This window comes from Acomys minous (genome assembly GCF_964271855.1).
Source record: "Acomys minous genome assembly, chromosome: 3".
Lineage (NCBI taxonomy): Eukaryota > Metazoa > Chordata > Mammalia > Rodentia > Muridae > Acomys > Acomys minous.
The window spans coordinates 93,157,873-93,182,994 of record NC_140485.1 but is presented as its reverse complement, the minus strand read 5'-3'; the positions used below and the strand labels follow the sequence as shown (position 1 = coordinate 93,182,994).

General features: G+C 45.2%; 1 protein-coding gene across 1 annotated transcript in view; it reads right to left on the bottom strand.

Moving 5' to 3' along the window:
* QRSL1 (glutaminyl-tRNA amidotransferase subunit QRSL1) overlaps positions 1 to 25,122 on the bottom strand; it is a 30,272-nt gene that overhangs the window by 1,947 nt on the left and 3,203 nt on the right. The window contains exons 2-10 of the mRNA XM_084777105.1: positions 18,530 to 18,689; positions 17,738 to 17,836; positions 16,174 to 16,270; positions 11,579 to 11,746; positions 8,483 to 8,658; positions 8,290 to 8,402; positions 6,257 to 6,449; positions 5,466 to 5,583; positions 2,244 to 2,449 (exon numbers count right to left, since the gene is read on the bottom strand). Of these exons, the coding sequence (XP_084633231.1) occupies positions 2,244 to 2,449; positions 5,466 to 5,583; positions 6,257 to 6,449; positions 8,290 to 8,402; positions 8,483 to 8,658; positions 11,579 to 11,746; positions 16,174 to 16,270; positions 17,738 to 17,836; positions 18,530 to 18,689 (1,330 nt within the window). The remainder of the gene's footprint in view (positions 1 to 2,243; positions 2,450 to 5,465; positions 5,584 to 6,256; positions 6,450 to 8,289; positions 8,403 to 8,482; positions 8,659 to 11,578; positions 11,747 to 16,173; positions 16,271 to 17,737; positions 17,837 to 18,529; positions 18,690 to 25,122) is intronic.

The window sequence follows — 25,122 nt, the reverse complement described above, 5'->3', positions numbered from 1 at the left end:
CCAATAAAAAGGCCTGTGCCAACTGTAGCATACTTTCCCTTGAACAGTCAGGATTGTGGTCAGGATTGTGGTGTCCCAAGGAGACCCCAAAACAATGCAGGCTGTTGCCATTGCTTTTTATTTCCAAGCAGAACTGGAGAATAAGACCTTATAGCTGAAGACACCACACACACTGGTCACAGTATGAAAATGTCAAAGAATAAAAAAAACAAAAAATTGTTTGTTTGTATGTATGTATGTATGTATGTATGTATGTATGTATGTGTGTATGCATGCATACATGTATCTTCAACAATGTACTGGTTCGTTTTATGTTGACTTGCCACAAGCTAGGGTCGTCAGAGGAGGCAGTGTCAATTGAGAAAATGCCTCCCCAAGTTCTAGCTGTAGGCAAGCCTGCAGGGCATTTTCTCAATTAGTGATAAATGGGGGAGGCACAGCCCACAGTGGGCGGTGGTCCTGGGTTCTATAAGAAAGCAGGCTGAGCAAGCCAGTTAGCAGCACCCCGCTATGGCTTCTGCATCAGCTCCTGTCCCAGGCTCCTGTTCGGCTTAAGTTTCTGTTCTGATGGTGATGGTGATGATGATGGTGGTGATGATGATGGTGATGATGGTGATGGGATGATGATGTGGAAGAGTCAGCCACTTTCCTCCCCAACCTGCATTTTGGTCATGGTGTTTCATGGCAGCAGCAATAGAAACTAAAGCACACAGATTGCTTAGGAATGATCTGGCAGCTATCTTCTTTTCTTTGTGTGTGTGTGTGTGTGTGTGTGTGTGTGTGTGTGTGTGTGTGTGTATATATGTGTATATATATATATATATATATATCTCAAGACAAGCTCAGTGTTGGCCCTTGCCTCGCTGTGGGCCTGTGACAAGGGCTCTTGCTCACTGTGGTGTATGTCAGTGACTTCCAGGGGTCTCCTCTCCACCTCCCATTGGGCACACTGGGCCACAGATGCACACTGCTGCACCTGGCTTCGCGAGGGTGCTGGGGTTCTGAACTCTGGTCCTTGTGTTTATGCAGCAAGTGCTCTACCCACTGAGCCATATTCCTAAGCCAACAACCTAGTTTGCCAAAGTGGGGAAACTAGCTTCCTGCTAAAATGTTTATTTGACCCAATTACAAGGGAGCAGTCAGGAAATCAAGCATGGAAGAAGGTGCCTTTTAGGAGAAAATATGTAAAAGGTGGGGACTTCCCAGAGAGACTGGGTGGCTGGGGAAAGTGGTCAGCAGGCTTCCTTTTCTATGTAAAAGAACTTTAGCTTAACAGAGAAAAACAGGCTTATAACATGTGTCATTAACTTTGCCTTTCCCTTCAGCTGTTCCTCCCAGACCCCAGTGAAGCAACCCCCACCCCCACCCCACAATGCCACCTAAGCAACCGAACCCGAGCCCCATATCTAGCAAGCATGCCTTTGAAGGAGAATCAAGACACCAGCATAAGGAAAGCTTAGAGCATTTGCTGCCAGCTGACCTACACTAAAAGCAAGGCAGAGGGATGTCTTTAAACATGAAAGAAGTAATAAAAGGAAAACCTGGGTCCTTCAAGACGAAGAGTAAAAGCAGAAAACAGAAGTGGGGTCAATTTAATAGTCTGCTGCCTGAAGTAAAGCCCGGTGTGGCTCGACAGACACACTGAGGTGATCACTACAAAACTTAAAGAAAGATCAGGAACAAAAGTAGATATCAGAGCAAAATTAAAAGACATTTTGGCACTACTGAGAAACTTTGACTATGGACTATATTTAGATTATTTTGGGGGCTCATATTAGTTTTCTCAGATGTGACAGTGGAGCTGTGTTTAGGAGGAGAGTCTATTCTCAGATTTGTGCTAAACTTACTCGGCTGTATAATGTCATGTCTGGAAGGTGTTGTTCAAGGGAGCCGGCTAAGAACAGTGTGTGTTGGGGGATGGGGTGGGGTGGGGAGTTGGGGGGTATGTATAGAAGGAGAGAGAGAGAAGGAAGTTGATACAAGATATTAACAAGTGTGGATTCGGGTACGGGCTTATCAGTGCTCACTCGTTGAGAAAATGTATATATACAACATGCATGCACAGACCACACACAGAGCCCCACTCCTGCCCCTGCACCCCTTTCCTTCCCCCCACCCCCAGTACTCCAGAAAGACAGAGTCCTGTCTTTAGGAAACAATCCAGCTAGAGCCTGACCGGAAGACCAGGGAGTCTGTCTCGAACACTAGCGGAAACTACGACGACATTCTTAAGGCCTCCTCACCAGCCATGTTTACAGCCTGTGTGAAAATGTCATCCTGGGCACTGCGCGTCCTGTTGTCTTCTTTGATGAACTCCACATATGGCACTGCCTCACTCAGGGTGGTGGGGGTGAGCAGGACGTCAACTCCAGAGTCAAAAACATCCACGAAGTCCTTCATAATGAGACGCCTCACCTTCTGCGCTTTGACGAAATACTTCTCATAATTTCTGTGGAGAAATGCAAAGATATCTTGAAGGGTTTCTGTTTTGTTTTTTAAGGCAATTCTCTTATATCAGGCTCCTAAAGAACCATTGGATCCTCAGCTTTATGACCAGGGACCACCAAGACTACTATTATAATTTATTTACTGTGTGGGAGAGGGAGGGATGGAACGGCTCAGTAGAGGTCTGAGGACAAGCAGGCAGAGTCACCTCCTTCCTTCTACAATGTGTGTCTCAGTCAGGAGTTAAACTTGGGTCATCAAGAGGCTTGGTGGCAAATGCCTTTACTTACTGAGCCTTCTTCTTGGTCAATCACTATTTTATTTTTGAGGCAGGGTCTCACTATGCAGCATGGCTGGCCTAGAACTCACTCTGCAGACCGTTAGCTAGTGCTGGAATTACAGACCTGACCACTACATCCGGCAGTACACAATTAAGATTCTTTGATTTTGGTTCTACAAGACAGGGTGTCTCTGTGTAACCGTGGCTGTCCTGAAACTCACTCTATAGACCAGGCTGCCCTTTAACTAAGAGGTTCGACTGCCTCTGCCTCCCGAGTGCTGGGATTACAGGTGTGTGCCACCATACTTGGCTGATTCCTAACAACTTGTAAAGATGAATTTTGCTCAATTGTACTGTTATTCTAAGTTTATCATAGGAATTTATTCATTAGAATTCACTACTAAATGCAATTCTACCAAATAACCACAAAATCAAACTGTCCAGTGGGGCTATCACTAAGTCAGAGCATTTATTTTGGGGTGAGGTACACAGTGATTAAGTTACTTTTAGACATAGTAGATAAAACTTGGGTCTCGAGGGCTTTCGCACCTCTCTAGCCTCACGTCTCAGTCTATCTGCAGTGTGAGGATGACTGGCTGGCCTCACATCCGCCTGCATCAACAACCAGAAGCTGAGCAACCTCATCATCATCAACAGGAAGCTGACTGGCCTCATCATCAACAACAGGAAGCTGGCTGGCCTCACATCCGCCTGCATCAACAACAGGAAGCAGTCCTGGGAGCAGGTCCCAGCAAGAGAAACATGGAAGCATGCAGGGGCGCAGTTCTGCATTTTATGAGCGGTCTAGGAGGGCAGAGATAAAATTAAAGGGAGTTCCAAGACTATTAGCAGATTGGGGGAGAGCCAGATACAGACGTAACCATGAGTCAGTGCTACAGAGAGAGGGAAGAGAAAATACCTCATGGCTCCCAAAGCTGCTTTAACGGCTTAGGCTCCTCAAGTGTAAATCTGGACATGACAACTCCAGTCCCAGAACCAAATAAAGGAAGATAAAAATGTGATTTCTCTCTCTCTCTCTCTCTTTTTTTTAACGCTATGGAAACATCACACATCTTTGCTGCACCATTTGACTACGGAGCTCTACAGAGCTACAGATGCAGGTGTGGTGGCTGTGGCTGGGAGGAGCTGGCTCTGAGGATCGTGTGCTGCAGAGAAGCAGCTTTGTAAAAGTAACTTTTATTATCCTGGCTCAATTGTTGTCTGGGAGGCTTACTGCCTCCTTCGACTGTCCTAGGCCTAGTCCTGGAAGCTTCTAACTGTTGTACAATCTGACCTAGGCCTACAATGTTTTCAGCCTCTGAGACTTGCTGCTTAATAAGCTCACCCTTGTTCTTTCTGAGCTCTCAGCTGGCTGGTTCAACTCAGCTGTTCTGGCTCAAACTCTTCTCTCAGCTGACTTATTCAATCTGGCTTCTCTCTCGGCCCAGAATTTCTCTGCTTGGCCTCAAACTAACTCCAACAATGGTTTCTAATCTTCTGGTTTCTTCTCATTCGGTCTTCACCTGAGTTCTCTCTCTGCAACTCGTCTCTCTATTACTGTCCTGGCAAAACTGCCTCCTCTGCAAAACTGTTTCTTAAGTAGCTTCCTTTTCCTCTCTCTTCTTGTCAGAGTTGGGAGAATCCTATTCTGTCAAATCTTCTCTCATTTGTCACCTTTTCTGCCACTCAATTAGACATCACTTTCAAACATGGGTGCTTCCTTCTACAAACTAACTTTACTTTCATTTGGGATTAAGGCATACACCACCACACCTGGACCTAAGCTTTTCTTTACCTGATTACTTGCTCTATACCAGGCTGGCCTTGAACTCAGATCTGTTTGCCTCTGCCTCCTGGATTAAAGGCAAGCTTGTATCCCAGCTGGATCTCACAGACCTAGAAGATCACTGAATGTGATCTATTGTCAGATCAGCCATGCTCTGAGTTAACATGTGCAAGTATTTATGGGATTTTGGCTGGGATTAGAAAAGATAGCTTAGAGAGTTAGTTTCTGCCAGGTTCCAGTGTATAGGCATATTGAAAAAAAATCTAACAGGTTTCTGTGCCATTTATTTATTTATTTATTTATTTATTTATCTTTTTTATTTATTTTTTTTACTTTATTAATTTATTCTTGTTACATCTCAATGGTTATCCCATCCCTGCCATCTATTTATATAGTAGTGGGATAAATAATAACTGCTGCCTTAATAATCATATGGATCAACATTAAATTCTAATACTCCTTCAATACGCAGGTGTCCTCCTCTATTGCTCCCTGCAGATCCCAGTGACCCTCCTGTCTCCACCCTGTCAGATCCGGGGCTATAGACATGCATAGGACACCCAGCCTGTTAGGAAGGAGCTGGGATGAGCTGGTCCTCATGACTACGCAGCTGGAACTCTTTACCAGTCAACTGTCTTCCCAGCTCCCTGGTCTTTATTGCTGGTGCTCCTTGGCTGTTGTTGTTGTTGTTGTTAATAGGATCTCACATCCCAGGCTAGTCTTGAACTCACTATGGACTTGAACTTCTGACCCTCCTGCCTCTGCTTCCGCAGCGATGGGGTTCCAGGCATTCGCTACCACAATACCCGTGCCGGGCATCAAACCTGGGGCCTTGGGCATCTAGGCACGCACTCTACTAGTTGAGCCAGTAGGTATTAGATATAAAAATGTTAAGGTTTCGAGAATAGCAAAAATTCTTAGATACAGGGAAAATTATTAAAGCAACTGTCTTACTCTTTTAATAAGAAAAAGTTTCCTGAGAGAATTCTTCCTCTCACCACGTCATTGAATCCCTCTTGTCTGGTTGCGGCATACATGGCTTCAGTGGACACATCGATGTCACACCTGTGCCCTGAGCACAAGAGAGAACCGTTACTTGAGAAAGGACTAAAGGTTTGGCTGTAAAGCAGTCCTGTGACCAACATGGATCTCAGAGAGCTTTCCTGGCCAAGTTCTTCTTTATTTGTTTTGTGACTGACTGACCACTTAGTTATGAGGACTAGCCATGGAGAGACGAGAATAACCACGAGAGACCTTTATGTCATCCCTCCATTCATCCATGCATGCATCCAACTGTCCATCCGTGCATGCATCTGCCCATCCATGTATGCATCCGACTATCCCTCCATGCATGCATCCGACTGTCCATCCATGCATGCATCCGACCGTCCATCCATGCATGTATCCGACCGTCCTTCCATGCATGCACCCGACCATCCCTCCATGCATGCATCCGACTGTCCATCCATGCATGCATCCGACCGTCCTTCCATGCATGCATCTGTCCGTCCCTCCATGCACTTTGATTGAGCTCTGCCCTGTCGGACTCTACATAGGATGGCCTGTGCACACAAGACAATCCCTTCAAGATTTTTCCTTCAGTCCAGAGGACCAAACATAAAACAGAATATGTAAGCTCAATGCTAAAATAATAGAGGAAAGGACTGATTTACTGTCCCGGATCATTATACTGTCTAGCACGTGAATCTTTCAAATGGGTGAGGTATCTTAAACAGCCACCGTACCGTATTGTAGCCCATCAAATCTGGCCATGTTCGATGCCACCTCTGATGTGCACAGCACGTGGTAGCAGACAATTGAGTAGCGGGTGTGTGGCAGGGAGACTTCAATCACTTTGGCTCCCTCAGACTCAAAGAGGTCAGCAGCTTGGGACCAGAGAGACCGTAGTTCACTCGACAATTCTGGTACCAGATATTCCTTAGGGAAAACAAAACAAAAATGCAGAAATTGGAAAGTCTAGATAGACTCATAAACATGTGTATTATAAAATCTTTGGCAACACACTAAAATGCTGACAACACAGGAAGCCGGGCCTAGAACGTTGGTGGCATGCGAGCGGGCACAGTGCTGAACAGCATGAGCTGACGTCACTGTAAACTCGGTGGTCTGATGGGGACTCACATCTGCTGTGTTTCCTATGTACCATGTGCCCTGCTGACACTCTTCAGAGGTTCTCTCAGGTTATGCTTTTCACAGCCATTACATGGGAATGAACATCCCTCTGTTTATGGGTGGAAAGTCCTGAGAATCAGGAAGTGAGGCAGCACACCCAGTGTTATACATTACACCAACGCAGGGCCTTGGACTCTACTAGGTTCACTTCTAAAGCCTGGGTCTATCTTGTTCCTTAGAGTAGGCACAGACAGTTATCTTGATGAATGTCCTTTTAGAAGTAGCACTTCTCTGTAGCAGGGGCATGTCTGTGGATGCTTTGATCCTGGGCTGTAGTGGTAAGGAGTGCCGTGTCATAGGCGGAGAGGCCAGGGATGCTGCTAAATGCCCTGTGATGCAAAGATGATGTTCCACCACAGAACGAACCTTCTAGAATAAAATATCAATGGTGCCAAAATTAAGAAGTCTCATTCTACAGAGTAACTTATTTTTCTAAAAGATGTCTAAGATATATTAAATATTACTATATTGTTGGGTATGTAATTGGCTAGGGTGGTACACACTTATAATTGTGGTGATTGAGAGACAGAGGCCAGAGGGTAAGTGAGTGGGAAGTCAGTCCGGGCTCAGCAGGTAGGAGCACCTATTTCACTTGAGCTTGGTTCCCAGCACCGACATCAGGTGCCTCACCAGCATCTGTAACTCCGGCTCCAGGAATCCGATGTCTCTGGCCTTCTGGGCCCTTCTACTCATACATACACACCCACATGCAGGTACACATACCTACCTGTGACTTTAAATAATAAAAGGGACTGGAGAGGTGGATCAGCCATTAAGAGCACTGGATGTTCTTCCAAAATGTGTGAGTTTGACTCCCGGCAACCATGTCAGACAGCTCACAACCATCAATAACTTCAGCTCCAGAGGATATGACACCCTCTCTATGGCCTCCACAGGCACAACGTACACAGGGCACCAAACTTTATATATATATGCAAAATGTACACACACACACACTTTTAAATAAATTAAAATTTAAATAAAGCACAAAACTGGCATACACAGACACATAGGCACACACACAAGTTTGATTTTAAACTTTAGAGTGTCAGTAATTTTGTTACTCACATGTATAGATTGTTAATTTCTATTGCCATAAGTATAGTCCAAATGGTAATAATAAAAATAAATGCAATAACATTTAATGGGTCCTTACTAGAAAAGGTATGCCTATGTCTTTTACATCAGGGATCAGCAAACTGTGACCACTGGCAAGATGTTATAGTTATCCACTTTTGAAAATAAAATTTTACTGGTACACAGACATATTTATTACCATATTGCCTATAGCTGCTTTTTCACTATGATGGATGAGTTAAAAAGCCCAGATCTATCATCTACAAAATCCAAAACAGTGTCTCTTTCTTTCTGTAAGGAATACTTACAGACCCTTGTTTTATAGGATAATCATATTTAATCTTCACAGCTCTTAGGGTCTGTATTTTATCGTCCTTATTTCACAAACGGAGACACTGGGCTTAGGGAGTTGTCACATGGCCAGCAAAAGTGGCGGTATGGAGATTCAAAACCCACCAGTTTGCCTCCTAAGTCTGCCCTCTGCATTTGCCTCGCCAAAGGAGGTTACCTTTGGAATTCCTACACACAGCCTGCTCACATCCACCAGGCTGGGAATCACGAATGGCTTCCCAGGGTCTTGCACGGTGGTGGAGTCTTTGGGGTCATGGCCAGCCAGTACACCTGCAAGGAGAAATCCTTATGTGTGACGGACATAATGTTTTATGGTGAGACTTTTGAGTAATATGTAACCACAGAAATACCTAACATAATTGCTGTATCATCCACACTTCTGGTCAAAATCCCTGGCACATCCATCGAGTTCACCAGGGGAATGAGGCCATGGCGGGAAACTAAGCCATAAGTTGGTTTGAAGCCGACGACCCCACAGTGGGCAGCAGGGTTCCTGGTGGACCCACCAGTATCCGATCCTAGAGCCCTGGGAGGGAAAGAGAATTCTTTTTAGAGAAATGACATTCTTTTAGCTGCATTTAGAATCCACCATATAATCATATAGGGCAATCTATGCTCATTTCAAAGGATTCATATGGTACAGAAAATCACAAGGACTCAGCAACAAACACTGTTAGCATTTTGGCAGACTCAGCCCCCCTTCTCGCCTCTGTCCTGAGTGCTGGGACTGTAGGCATGTACCACTATGCCTGGCTTTATGACTCTTTTAAAAAAAATGTGTTTTTCTTTTTTTGGAGAGCATCCTGTAATCCTAAATTTCCATCCTTATTTGTTTGTTTATAATCACCTCTTGCTGCCATTAAAAAAAAAATTGAGACTCCATGTAAATATTTTTAAAAATTCAAGTTAAAAAAAGGCAGTATGCTTTCACAAACTAAATACTTTCCCCAGAAATCCAGATACCACTCTTTTGCGCTATCTCTTAGAGTCATGGCTGGAATTGGGCCATAACTTACGTTGTTTTCATAGGGCTTGATAACGTGTAGCAACCCTTTGCTGCTAAGGAGCTTTACGCACAAACTTCTGCTGACATTTGACTGCTTTTAGGTTTCTGGCTTCTAAGAAGCAGGGCTAATGAACAAAAGGTCTGTTTGTTATTATAAATTCTTAACCTGCGTGATCAAAATACTTGTTACAGATCAGGCCCATTTGTGTATTTACTTGTGGTGAATGGTGTCTTAATGTTTCAGCATCATCACTGAGCTTTAAATTTTTTGAGTAATCTGATTAAAAAAATACTTCTTAAATGTTCACTTTGAAAAACTTCATGAGCTAGAGAGATGGCTCAGAGGTTAAGAGCAGGCTAAGAGACCTCTGTTCTCTCAGTGGTCCTGAGTTCAATTCCCAGCAACCACATGGTGGCTCACAACCATCTATAATGTGATCTGATGCCCTCTTCTGGTCTGCAGGTGTCATAATAAAAAATAAATCTTAAAAAAAAAAAAAAAAACAAGAAAAAAAGAAAAACTTTTCATTACCCAACACGCTGAATGCTCATTTCAAGCCTTGACACTGCTGTTCTTATTTAAAAACAGCAACAACAAAACAACAACAAAGACTAAAAACGAAAAGTAACCCTAAGGACATTGTGATAACCGAAGCAAGCCAGTCACGAGCCGACAGATGTAGGACGCACATGCAGGAAGTCCCCGGAACAGTCATCTCTACAGCAACAGCGAGGGGAAGGCTGCCGGAGCCTGGGGGAGGGGTGGGGTTAATGGGTGCTGAGTTTCAGGTTTCCCAAATGAAAAAAAGAAAAAGCAAAAGCTGTGCAGATTAAATGCAAAATTATGTATGCATATTTCAACATACCTGAAAATTTAAACAATTATTTAAAAACAAAACTGATGGGTAGTATATGCCTGATGCAAAATTTAAGGCATTTACAGTTATATGACATAGAAGTAAAAATTCTTTTATTGCAGAACCCATAATAACCCTGTCACATGTTGATCCAGACACCACCCCATGCATGGCCGGTACCCACGCCTAAGGAATAATTACTCCACAGGAGTTACATCTACCGCCCTTACCTTGTTCTCACTAAATACACCTTGGACTTTCCACATCACTCTGCACCGCTATGTCTCATTCTATGTGGCCCAAGAGCATCAGTGCAAGAGAGGCAAAGGCAGACCACTTTACAATTTGGGTACATCCAATCTGAAGTTACTCTGAAGTTGGTGGTTTTACTGATAAAAATCTCCCAATTATATTGCAATTATATTGAAAGTAAATGCCTTGGACTGAGAACCGGTCCTAACAATACCGTGCAACTTGCACTCCACGGAAGATGGAAATTATATTTCCTTTCTCACCAAGTCCATTTAAGCTACAAAACTCAGTGTGTTGCTTTCATAATTTTAAAAAGATACTGTCTCTTATTAGCATTCACTGACGGCTGTGTAAAAGTAAAGCCTACATTTCCATAGGAATTATGTGTCAAAATGCCATCTCTTCAGAGCAGATTCAGAAAGATGAACACTAAGAACGGTGACGAGGAAAAAAAAACCAACGCACCTGATCCTGCACTTCTAACCTGTCAGAACTCTCATTAATATTAACGCAATGCTACAACACTCAGAGATAAATAAAATGCCTCGTCTTCTTAACAAGATTTCAGGAATATGAAAAAGAAACGTCTTGAGGAAACCATAGCCCCACTGTCCTGAAATATGTAAATAAATGTTTGGTTGCAATGTCTGTGAGAAAGTATAATTTTAGTTTAATAACTAGAGAGGGAAAATACATACAGATTATGTTACTGAGAAAGCGCACTCAACTTACTTAAATTGAGACTGGTAAATAAATATTTCTTTCCTATTCTTTAGGTGGTTAAGACATGTTTGACAGATAAGACACCTGCCCATGCCCTCAGCACTCAGGAGCTGGAACAAGAGGCCACTGTGGGTTACACAGAGAGGCTGAGGTCAGCCTGGGCTGTGAGGCCACACTTCGGAGGCCAGCTCTCCATCCATAAAGAAGGAGATGCTTTGAGAGGAGGGACTTAAAACATGGCTGGCGGGTTCTGGTCAACCCTGATGGACAATCAGCCCCTAGGAAGGCTGAAAAGCTCTGCTTCGTGAGACAATTTCAGTTGCAGATTTATGGAAACACTATTTAAATACCTTATTGATACACACCAAGGGATTTTTTTTTCTTTTTATAGAGATTTTCTGAAGGCTAAGTCGCCATGACCAGCTCAGCAGCAATGAACCAGAGCACTCTCAATCACATGGCGAACGGATGCCAGCATGTGCATGCTCGGCCTTGCATGTAGTATGCATGTCTATGCTCAGCCCTCCATGTAGTGTGCATGTGCATGCTTGGCCTTGCATGCAGTGTGCGTGTGTATTTGGGTTTAGAGCAGACAGAAAGCATCTTACGCAAAGCACGTGAACGCTGCCACTGCGGCCGCACTGCCGCCCGAGCTCCCTCCAGTGATCAGCCAGTGCGACGCCTCCTGCCGGTCACGCTGCCTCCTGTCTCTGTACTGCTTTGAATAACTCCAGGGGTTTTTAACTGGTCCAAACACACCATCTGTGCTTCCAGATCTGAGGCGGAGAAGCAAAGCAGTGACTTAGAAAACGAAACTTCATTTTATGTCCCCAGGGACACTCAGGGAACTTTCCACAGGCCATGGTAGCGTGAGCTGGAAGAGGCTGAGGCAGCTCACGCGCAGCTCTTAGGCAGCTCAGGAGTGTGGCATCCCAGCTGATTGTCTACATCAGTCAACGATGGAGTCCCTTGTCAGCTAAGGTCTTTCAGTTGAAAAGAGTCACAAACGTCCAGACAACTAGGAAATCTTTTAAAGAACCCCCCCCCCTTAGTCAGAAATCTCAAGAAAAGCATTGCTTTTGGCACTTTTTTGGCACTTAGGTGGCTTGGAAGGAAGATTTCTATGAATTCAGGCAAGCCTGGGCTAGAGTGAAACCTGTCTCAAAAACTAAAACCCAAAGCAAAACAAACAAACAAACAAGAAGAAAAAAAAAAAGAAAGAAAGAAAGAAAAAGGAAAAGGAAACCAGACTTAAAGTCGGGCAGTGGTGGCACACGCCTTTAATCACAGCACTCGGGAGGCAGAGGCAGGTGGATCGCTGTGAGTTTGAGGCCAGCCTAGTCTACAAAGTGAGTCCAGGACAGCCAAGGCTACATAGAGAAAAAATTGTAAAACTGGGAAAACGGCTCAGTGGCTCAGAGTGCTTCCTGCTCTTCCAGGACTAGCATTCAGTTCCCAGCATCCATACCAAGCGGCTCATAACCACCCACAAGTCCTGCTCCAGGGGATCTGACCTCCTCTTTGGCCTCCATGGGTTCCCCCATACATATGGCACATACATAAATAATAATGTATCTTTTAAAGAATTCTTAAGGGTTTGGCCCTGGGTATGTCCTCCATGCTCCCAGAATGGCCCTCTCAGAAGTATACAAGCAACTCAAATTGGACTCAATGGCTAATGAAAGCGAAGGAGAGAGAGAGAAGGCGGGAAGTTGTGGAGGTGGGGAAGTGGGGTGGATCGTGATCTGAGAGGGTTCAGGGGGAGGAATGGGGCCGTGAATATGATCAAAATTCATTGTGAGAAACTCAAGGAGAAAATTCTAACGATTATAACTCTAGGAATGAGAACGCGCAGTTGAGAGTGGTGCAGGGCACTGCTCATAGACTGAGAGGAGCCTGGGCTTGAAAGCATGGCGCCATCAGCATTCACTTCTGCTCCCATCGCTCCCACATAGTGGGGCAACCAGTTCCTCATTCAGTGAATGAAAATGTATCAGTCCCCTACCATGTGACAGAAACTGCAAAGCACTGACTCAGCAGGCATGGGTTCATCAACACTATAACTGGCCGCAGCGGGGGTTAGGTATGGACCCAAACACCTGGGTTGAGTCTTGGAAGACGTTGTTTGCTCTCTCAAGAATCTGGCATGGAGGAGTGTAGCCACACAGTTGGCACACAGGAGAAGAGTGTGGTGAAGTCAGGAACGCCTGTGCCACCTCAGGCCAAGCTATGTGTTGTACCCGTTGAAAAAGATATTTATGAATGAAAGTAAGGGAGGTGTCCTTAATTCAGGAGTTTTTGTTACCTGTTTCTCAATAAATACTTAAAGAAAATCAAGGTGGGGATGGCTCATTGAGTAAAAGTGTACACACACACACACACACACACACACACACACAAACACACAAACATACACGTATGCACCCACACACTTTTTAAATTGAGCTGTTTACTTTTCCATTGAGTTATATATGTATATATTTGGTTTTTTGAGACAGGGTTTCTCTGTGTAGCCTTGGCTGTCCTGGAACTCACTGTGTAGATCAGGCTGGCCTCGAACTCGCAGAGAGCAGCCTGTCTCTGCCTCAGGGGTGCTGGGAGTAGCGGTGCACCATCACACCAACAGAAGCTCTCCGTTTTACATAGCAGTTCATAGTTTTACTAAAGGCCAATCTTCCAGTTTCTAAAATAGATTTGTATTACTTTGTGTTCTAGCAAGAAAATTCTTGCCTAAGTCAAGGCCACAAATGATTTTTTAAAATAGGTTTTCTAAATTTTATCACTTTAGTCTTTACATTCTTTGAGCTTTTACTGTGGAATGTTTTCATACCCTTTTCCTGTTTTTATGAAGACAGTTTCAGTGGAAAGCTGTTGATTTAGGCGTGCTCACATCCCCTGGCTGTTAGATGTAGTTATGATTTTTTAGCTAAGTGCTACAGGTCATGGCGTGCCCTCAAACACCCAGGCTGGAGAAACAGCACGGCTACTGCTTCCTCTTTGCTATGTTAATTTTGATCAGCTGAGAAAAGAAAATATCCAAAAAACATTTAAAAAATATTTCAAGCTTACTACCACGGATGAGCTCATTAAACATGTATCTACCAAGTACTCAGAGATCACAATCAACATGGGGGTCAATGGGCTGTCGCTACAAAACAGGAGTGCGATTAAACAAACACTGTACATGGGAAAGGAATTATAAAGGGGGAAACCTAAGGTACTTTTGGTGAGTGACTACTTTCCTCCTTCAACATCAGCAGCAAGGCAAGGCTGTCTGTTTTACATCTGCCTCCCCCTGCACATTTTAATTATTTGTATATATCTTTATATTTACGCACATGAGTGCAGATGACCATGGGAGGCAGAGCGGGTGTTGGATCACCTGCAGGTGGCGTTAAGGTGTTTGGAGAGTCACTTGATATCGTTACTAGGAACTGAACTCAGGTCCCCTGCAAGAGCAGCGAGCACTCTTAACTGCTGAGCCAGCTCCCCTCCTCCCTACTCTACACTTTTTCTTCAACATTGCATTAATGAGCTTGACTGGTTCAGTAAGGCAGAATGTAGATTTTTTTAAAAAATAAGAAATCAAGCCAGAGGCAGTGGCACATGCCTGTAATCCCAGCACTCAGAGAGGCAGAGGCAGGCTAAATTTATAAAAACAAACAACAACCCAGGAGAAAAACCTGTCATTTTGGTCTGGATAAGGATTACTGGAAGTATTAATAGATCAACATAAATCATGAAGAAAAAAAAAGTGAGGAGCCGGACTTCATAAAAATTAAAATTTCAACTCTTTAAAAAGCAGCCAGTTGTTTACTTCAAGCCAAAACACTATGGATGTAACATTTATAGAACTCATGATTGTCACATGGTTCTCCCTGCTGTATGTAGTTTGTTTTATACATGTGAAATAAAATAAATGTATTTAAAAAAAATATAAAGTTTAAAATATTAAAAAGAAAGAAAGAAAGAAACAGTGAAGCGGGGGAAAAAAATCCAAGTTGTGTTTCAAAACTAAGTAATGAGGCAGTTTATACAGTAAAGATATTCACCATTCTTTTGTTTTTCCACCAATGTGTTCATAATGTCTACTGGCTCTTGTTGGCATGGAGTTTTAGATAATATCTCTTGTTCAATATTTGAAGGTACTGAAAAGGCACTTTCTTGTAAGAAATAAACATTTTTAGAGGGAAAAAAAAAAGCAGTCAGTATTGTGGGTAACACTGATTATCAACGTGACAGGATCTAGAAACACAGAGGGGACAAGCCTCGGGGTCTCTGAGTGCGTCTAGGCTGGGCTAACCATGGGAAGACACATGCTAACTGGGGGCAGCACGTGCTCCGCCATTCCACGACTGAATAAAGAGGAAGCCAGCTGAGCAGCAGCATGCCTTGCCCTCTGCTTCCTGACTGCACAGGCGATGTGCCCAGAGCCTCCAGCTCCCAATACCATGTCTTTCCTGCCATGTATCCCCGCCCCCTAAACTGTAGGCTAACATCAGCCCTTCTTTCCTTGAGGTGACCATCAGTTATTTGTGTCCCAGCAAAGAGAGAAATAAGTGATACAGATGGAAGATGAAAAGATAAGCTAAGGACTTGGAGAACAGAGTTGCAAACCTCCTATCTGAAACAGCCTTGGATCTAAACTATATGCATAATATATGGGTCTAAACTATATGAATAAACAGATTTACAGAAGATTTGGACAAAAGTTCACTAAAGATTCATAAATGGCAACACACGCACATGAAAGGACACTTAATGTCATTATTCACCAGAGGAAAACGTTCTAAAACCCAAACAGTATGTCTACAGACTTGTTAGGCAACTAATCGTAACCTCACACTGGGACAAAGACGCTGATGCTGGAAGCTTCAGCAGCAGCTGCAGACTTGGTTTAGCGGTTCAGAGTGTGTGGAGCCGGGTGTTCACCATTCACACAGGGCAGCTCAACTGCCTGCAACCCCAGCTCCGGGGGATTCAGTGACCTCATGTGGCCTCCACAGGCACCTGCACATGTGTCATTCACTTACACAGACATAGACATACACACACACACACACACACACACACACACACATGCACAAAGTAAGTATTTCAAAAAAGAATCTTCAAGAACCTTGCTACCTTCTGCTATCTACATGCAATGGAATCAAAGGCACAGATCTTAAGTAAAAAGAGATGAAAGTTTCGTTTTACTTACCCCATAGCAAACTCATCTAAATTTGTTTTCCCCATGAGTAGAGCTCCCTGGTCCAATAACTTCTGCACCACTGTAGCATTGTAAGGCGGTATATAACCTGAAGAAACATTTTTATTATATGAGAGAAAACAGCAAACGGGAAGCATGATCTTTTTTTTTTAAAGATGTATTTATTTATTATGTATACAGTGTTTCGCCTGCATGTACACCTGCACACGAGAAGAGCTCATCATAGATGGTTGTGAGCCACCAAGTGGTTGCTGGGAATTGAACTCAGGACCTCTGGAAGAGAAGCCAGTGCTCTTAACCTCTGAGCCATCTCTCCAGCCTCGGGAGGCATGATCTTAAACTTTAACTAAGCAATTGCTCTTGGAGTGTAAATTATTCCTGGTTTAAATAGCGGGTAGTGCTTCCTCCTAAGAGTTACTTTCCCTCCTGCCAACTGTCTCCTTTTCACACACACTCGTGACATCATCCACTGTGTTCTGACCTGAAACACCGACTTGAAGAGTGCTGAAAATGTTGGATGGTGACACAGACCTCCATGTCATTATGCTCTAAAGTTCCTAGTTCTTGGGTAATGATATGTCATAGAGTAATTTTTATGGATTTGGTTAGAAATAGGTCTTTATGTGCTCAGGAGGCAGAAGCAAGAGAATCTCTGTGATTTTTGAGGCCAGTCTAGACAACATAGCAAATTCAGGCCAGTTAGGGCTACATAGGGAGACCTTGTCCTCCTCCTCCTCCTCCTCCTCTTCCTTCACCATCATCACCACCACCACCCACTACCACCATCACCACCACCACCATCACCACCACCACCACCACCACCACCATCATCACCACCACCACCATCACCACCACCACCACCACCATTATCACCACCATCACCATCATCACCATCACCACCATCACCACCACCACCACCACCACCACCATCACCACCACCACCACCACCACCATTATCATCACCACCATCACCACCACCACCATCATCACTACTACCACCACCACCATCACCACCACTACCACCATTATGACCACCACCATCACTACCACCACCCACAAATTGAAACAACCCAAAAACCCCTCTAGCCCATCTTCTCTCTCCACCTACTGAAAGAGGACTCAAAATGTTACTTGGGTAGGATTCTGAGTGCCTCTTCTTTCTCCACTTCTTTTTCCTATTAGGATCCAAATATTTTGCTAAACGTTCTTGCTCTCAGCCTGACAGGCTAGCGAATAAACCTAAGGATTACTCCACAGCTCTGAGAGATGGAGAGTAGACTCTGATGGAACCGAGTGTCCTCAGGAGGAATGACGCCAGCCAGGACCAAGTCCTCCTGAAAAGGCTCCTATGTCGGCAGGGCTCGTTCATGCGGAGGGCCAACACCTAAAGACTCTGTCTGCAATGAGCAAGCAGCGAAGGGGCAATAGCCTATCCTAAGTACGGCCTGCAAGGTTGTAACTAATCTTAGGTTAGCCTGAGGCATCAGAATTCTATCTTAAGCTTGAGGACCACCCATTTTTATAAAGTACTAACGCATGGTCAGTTAGTATTTACCTTTTAGCATATTTGATGCACATGTTGTCTCAATGCCAGATGTGCTGAAGTTGTCTTTTATAGCAACAGGAATTCCATCTAAATCTCCAAGAGACTGACCTGCATTTAAAAGACACAAGGTGGGGACTCAGTAGGTACAGTGCTAGCACTACACGGCCTGAGTGCAGATCCCAGGACGGCCACATGACATATGCTCTCCTGTAACCTCAGTGCAGTGAGAGATGATGACAGCATGGCCACTCTGGCTTGCTGGCCTCCAGCCTATCTCCAGGTTCAGTAGGAGGCTCAAGGGAATAAGGTGGAGACTGACAGACCAGGGCACCAAATACACACACACACACACACACACACACACACACACACACACACAGAGAGAGAGAGAGAGAGAGAGAGAGAGAGAGACAGAGACAGAGAGACAGAGACACACACACACACAGAGAGAGAGAGAGAGAGAGAGAGAGAGAGAGAGAGAGAGAGACAGACAGACAGACAGACAGACAGACAGAGAGACAGAGAGAGAGAGAGCGATCACAAGTTTTCGAGTTCACATCAGAAGAATGATATCAGAGATAATTTTTTGGAATGCAACTTCAGAAATCAAGTTTGCAGTGGAAATTATTATAGCTGGGCACTATACAGCATTTACAGTAAATACAATAAACAGGACAAGTTCTTTAAACATGGGATTGTTTTAAGTTTAATGTTTTACTTACCAAAAGGTACTCCACACCCACTAAACTGCTCCTGGAGAGTTAGGACGACGAAATACAACTGAACGCGACTGACATTTACCTTGCTTGTACCTTTTCTCCGATTCTTCGGCTTGCTTTAAGGCCACCTCTTCTGATACAGTGATGTAGGCATTTAGACACTTGGTTTTCCTGATGAGGGAGAGACATTTCTGGCAGAGCTCTGTTGGTGTAACTTGGCCCTGCTTCAGTGCTGCAGAAACCTACAGTATAGAAAATTCAAAACCCTCTTACAGGTTCTGTATAAGTCCAAGTCTCATATTGAGGGGGGCACAAGCAACAAAATGTAGAGGTGAGGCTCCACGCCCCTCTCCACTCCCCCATGCCCCCACCCCCTCCACACACACACACCCCCACCCTCCACCTGGTCAGGGCAGTACTGACCAGCTAGAGGGTGGGCGTGGTGGGGATCGATCTTCCGCGCTTCCTTGACTAATTTTGTTTCTCATTAGGCTTGGGCAAGCAACAGCAACAGTTTAGGTGAGCCCACCCAGGCCAGAGAGCAGCAGGTTCAGGAAGTAGCTTACTGTAACCCAAGGAGTACACAGTGAAAAAAGAGTACCACTTAATGGCATTGAAAAAGATCTGTATATCTACTGGGGATTTCAGATTAAGACACACTGGGTGTTCAGAAAAATGCATGTGCATATGACAGACATGCACACATATGTATCTTATATAAACTCAGACTTTCTGCCTATTTTGTGCATTAAGAAGGCTGGTGGACGAAGGGTTAAAATGCAGGAGAAGCAGAGCGGCAGAGCTGGCTCTACAGCTAAGAACTTTTTGCAGAAGACTCAAGTTTGGTTCCCAATACCTGGATCAGGTCGTCGCTCACAAACAGCCAGTAACTCACAAGTCTGGGTGGGGAAGCCAATGTCTCTATCCTCTCAAGCACCTTCACTCACACACACACACACACACACACGCACACGCACACGCACACGCACATGCACACGCACACACATGCACACACACACACACTTTAACATAATATGTACCTTTAAATGCCTGAGAAGTGAGCAGTGCTTACTGTGTGGCAGTGAGTGTTCTTTGCCATGTCCAGCAGGAAGCAATAATAGCTAACTCACTGCTCAGAAAATGACAAGTACAAGAAGCCAAAGATGGTATTAAGCTTTCTTTGGCGAGAACATGAAATTCAGCTTCATTATCTACCTGCTATGGGAGCTCAGAGACAAGGGGTCTGGAAAGGAGTAATAATATGTATTTACCAAGAGCCAGGACTATTGGTTTATTTGTCTCGTTAACTCATCAACAGTTAGGCATTATTAACCGTCTTGGGCAAGGAAGAAACTGAAGCTCAGAGGCCACCATTTGTCCAAAGCCACACCACAGTCAGGACAGGACAGGGTGACGTAATAATACCCTCTCCCTACCACTCCTACGTCCACTCTCGTGGAAGAGTTTGTCCTCCGTGTTGACTGTACTCTCATGCCTCCTAAGTATACAGCCATACAGCTTGCATTTAGGGGAAGAGTCTACCCATGATCTGCTTTAGGCTACTAAACATATCATCAAAGCAATGACATTCTTAGGGCCGACAGCTGTGAGAAAAGTGTGGGGAAGAGGTTTTGAAGGGTCCCCTGACGCTGAAGGACAAGAAAGGCTGCCCCAGGGAGGACTCAGGGGAGGCTCTCTCCTCCCCCTGCGAGGACTGGAGGGGCTCTCTCCTCCCCCTGCGATGACTTGGGGGGCTCTCTCCTCCCCCTGCGATGACTTGGGGGGCTCTCTCCTCCCCCTGCGATGACTTGGGGGGCTCTCTCCTCCCCCTGCGAGGACTGTGGGGGGCTCTCTCTTCCCCCTGCGAGTACTGGAGGGGCTCTCTCCTCTCCCTGCGATGACTTGGGGGGCTCTCTTCTCCCCCTGTGAGGATTCGGGGGGCACTCTCCTCCCTCAGCAAGGACTGGGGGGTGGGGTGGGGGAGCAGCTCTCTCTTCCCTTGGTTAGCCTTCTGGCTAAGGTGTCAAGCTGCCGTCTGACTGAGCAGCTAGCCTGAGAACAAACACCCAGGCGTCACAGTCAGGAAGGGCCAGTGTCCAGGCACACTTACTTGCAAGGCCATTAGGCATCTTAGGAACTCCCAATATGAGAAATCAGTGGTGGACTTGAAAAAGAGAAGTGAGACCAAAGATGCTACTGAGATAGACTGGACTGAGCGTGGAGTGTGAGATGCAAACTGGCCGGCTCTCCTGGGACAGAACGCTGGTGCCCCATCTAAATATAAAACAGCGTCAACTTAAAGATCTCTCACTAGAAGGTATTCTTTCCTGCACCTTCTCTGCTGCTAATGGTAAGCAGACATCCTGTTTCTGCTCCACCCATCCTGTACCAGAGTCCATGGGGAAGGAGGGGAGGACGAGTCTCCTGTCCTCCGATCTCTTTCCCCTTCTCTCCAAAATCTTCTTGGAGATGCCACTCCCCCTCCTTGCCCTCCTGTGTGAGCCCACAGCCAGCCTGGCACCGCCTTTCGCTCCTGGTAGTTTTGGTGCCTAGTTCACTGTCATCTTTGTTACTACTGTTACTGTTGTCATCTGGTTCACTTCCGACTTCGAGTTCATAGCTGGGTTTCATGGCTCATGACTATAATCCTAGCACGTGGGAGGTTGAAGCAATAGGGCCAGGAATTTAAGGACAGCCTCAACTAGACAGTAAGTATGGGGCTAACCTGGGCTACAGGAGACCCTGTCTCAAAAACAAAGCAAAAAAACCCACCACCACCACCACCACCACCAACAACAACAACAAAACAAAAAACAAAAACAAAAACAAAAAAAAAAAGAAAGAAAGAAATCCCCTTCAGGTTCACATAGCATGCTAGGTGGTCTCTCTATCTCCTGATCCGATGTCACACAAATACTTCCTCCATGTCACTCCCGTGACCACATACTTGGTTGTTGCCATTTTCCATATCCTAAAGTCTTCTCAATCTCAGCTCCAGCCACCCCACATCCACTGCCCCTTTAACTCACTTACTAGACACACAGCAGTAAGGACGCCAGTCGCAGACTGTGAGGAAACAGATCCTGTCGACAGGAACCTAGAAAGAGGCCTCCAAACTCCAGACAAAACTGCAGGCCTGGCCTAGCTGTGATCTCAGCCTAGGGACCCTAGCTGAGAATCAAACAACCCACGAAACTGAGGGAAGATTATGTGACTTTAAGTCGAAAAGTTTAAGCCATTATACTTTAAGCAATAGAAAATTAATATAACTACTTAGAATTTTTGAAAAATCTTGGAACCACTCTTAGAAAAGTTGAAGGAAAAAATATATATATTGGAAAATATTTTTGAAAATGAAATAATGAGACTTAATACCTTGTGTGCTGACTTAAAGTGTGAGCAGGCCTGCGGATGGATGAGCACATAAGGGTGCCCGCTGCCAGGCCTGGTGACTGAAGGTGGGTCCTTGGGACCCAGTGGGAGAAGCATAAGGGGACAGCCAGCTCCTGCCATGCTGTCTTCTGACCTCCACATGTGTACACCACATGGCACTTATACGTGCATTCTCACATAAACAGGCACAAAATAAATAAATGTAATTAAGATTGTGGCCGCGCATGCCTTTGATCCCAGCACTCAGAGAGGCAGAGGCAGGTGGATCTCTGTGAGTTCAAGGCCAGCCTGGTCTACATAGTGAGTCCAGGACAGCCAAGGCTACACGGAGAGACCCTATAACAACAACAGCAACACCAAAAAACCAAAAACCAAAACCAACCAAACAAAAAACAAAACAAAACAAAAAGCCCTACATCTATCTGAAGCCAGGCAGTGGTGGCACATGTCTTTAATCGCAGCACTTGGAAGGCAGAGGCAGGTGGATCTCTGAGTTTGAGGCCAGCCTGGTCTATAGTGAGTCCCAGGGCTGTTACACAAAGAATCTGTCTCACAAGACACGCCCCCCCCATGCCAGAAAATCTAACTGAAACCTAAAGGGCATAAGAGGAATACTATACAGCTGTGCAATGTGTAAGTGCCTCACTCCATCAGTAGCACCCAGCACTTTGTTCTAGGCACTGTCCAAGACACTGTGCACTTCACTGCATCCACGCCAAGGGTCCATTACTATGGGCACTGCACAGATAAAATAACTGCTTCATTAGAGAGAAGCAGAGCTGGGGCTCCACCAAGACCTGATCTTGTTTCCAAAATCCATACTTGGAGTCAAGTTACAATACTTCTCTATATTAAGGCTATGATGTTTATAGACCAATTCTATTAATCTACAGGTGGCATAAAGAGATTTATAGAGAAAAAGTAACTATCATTCCAATGAGAATTTCCTTGATAAAGGTAACTGTTTTTGTTTGTTTGTTTGTTTTTTTGTTTTGTTTTGTTTTTTGAGACAGAGTTTTCCTGTATAGCTTTAGCTGTCCTGGCCTCCATTTGTTGACCAGGCTGGCCTTGAACTCACAGACATTCACCTGTCTCTGCCTTCCGGAGTGCTTAGACTACAGGGGTGTGCACCACCACACCTGGCGATAAAGGCAACTTTGAAAGTAAGCCGCGATGGCCAGGGATTAAGAGCTCTGGGGTTTGGGCCCCAGCACCCACATGGTGGCTCCTAACTGTAAGTCCAGTTCCAGAGAACTAGACAGCCTCTTCTCGCCTCTGAGGGATCTGGACATGCGTGTGGTACATAGACGTACATGCTGGCAAACGGTCACACAGGTAAAATAAAAACTAACCTTATTTTTTTGGTTGTGAGCCCAGCCTTTAACAGCTGAGCCATCATCTCTCCAGCCCCTAATCTTAATTTTTGAAAAGTACTAGGTAGCCAAGTGTGGTGGCACACATCTTTAATCCCAGCACTCAGGAGGCAAAGGCAGGTGCATCACTGTGAGTTTGAGGCCAGTCTGGTCTACAAAGAAACTCCAGGATAGCCAAGGCTACATAGAGAAACCCTGTTTTGAAAACACACACACACACACACACACACACACACACACACACACACACACACAAGAACAAAGTATCTTAGGGGTACTTTTCCTCGACTTAATACACTCTAGCCCTAGTGTCTCCACTGTTCCCTGAAAAAAATGGCATGTTAGTCACCATCAACTTCCACAGTCCTAGAACCAACAGTCAGTGGCCAGTTTTTTTCCCAGGACCTCTGAGCAGCATAACCACGTGACCCCGTTCCTCATGTCTAGGCATGCTCCTGCCTGCCTGCCTGGCTGTGCCTGCATGTTTTGCGCCAGCTTGATTTCCAGTTGCTGACCTCTAAATCCAAGTTATGTCTTTCTCTGCCTTTACATGCATCTTCTTAGATAAGTGCAGCTGGCCACATGTCTTTACTTATTCCTATACTTGGGCCAATTTCTCTCTACCCACGGAGCCTCTACATTATCTTATTTCTAAACTATTTTATCTGCCTTCTTAATGTCATCTTCACTTAGATATCTCAAAGGCCCCTGGAAACAAACAGCCTCAGAAGAGAAGCTGGAGGAGCTCCTCCTAGCACACGCCCCTCAGAGTTCTGTCAGTTCTTGAGAAGGGTTTCCCTGTTCCTAGATGCCGAGGCCAGAGCCAACTCGCTCCTTAGTTCTCACTCTCAAACCCCATATTCAATCCCAGAGCAAGCTCTCGCATTAAAAACAAGCCTTCCCTCGGCACTTCTGCTGCTAACAACCTGTACTGTCACCACTGATTGCCAGCCTTCCACCTGGTCTTCCTGCTCCCTCACTTGCGTTCTAGACCAGAGTCCTCTGGACTTGCCTGGTGGAGATTTTAACCCTTACACCGTGTCCCTGAGTTTGAAATCGTCTAGAGGCTTTCCTGTACTTGAAGTACAGTCCTTACCCCCTCCCTGCCTCTTGTCCCTCTGACGTCATCTTCCTCCAGTCCCCTCACCGACTCGCTCCCTGGGTGCCGACCTCTGTGTGTGGCTTGAATGTGTCAGCTTGCTCTTGCCTCTCTCTTCCACCTGTCCAGAACGTGACATCCCAGCCCTTCCATGGCTGCCTTCTCTTCCTGGCTTCTATTAAGCATCGTCCACGGAGCGGGGGAGCGGGGGAGCGGGGAAGCCGTCTGGCTCCCCACCCACTCTCTCATGCCATCTTACTCTTTCTGCACGGCACTCACACTAACTGAAACAATATCACTTAATTTTAGATGAAAACTTACTTATGACTATTTTCCTATCTAAAAAAAAATGGCGCTTTAACAGGGGAGGAGCGTCTGTCTTCAACTAACCCCCTCGTGCCAGGAACACAGATGCTTTCACTAACACTGTGGAAGGACGGATTTATAAAGTTGGGAATCTACTTCTCTACAGTACAATGAAGAAATCTCTGATGACAGGCTCAAAAATCTAAATGCTCACGGAGTGGCAGTGGATGAAAGGATTAGGAGGTGGGCTGTGCCGGAGTGGGTGACCTCACTGGAGAAGTGTGTTTCGGGGTGAGCTTTGAGGTTTCAAAAGTCCAAGGCAAGCCAATGTCTCTCTCTTCCTAGCACCTGTGGGTCCGGCTGGAGAATTCTCAGCTACCTCTCCCACACCAAGTCGGCCTGCTTGCCGTGCACTCCCTGCTGTGAGGAAGGTGGCCTAAACCTCGGCAACTGAAAGCCAGCCTGAAATAAAGGCTTTCCCTTATAAGACCTGCTGTGGTCATT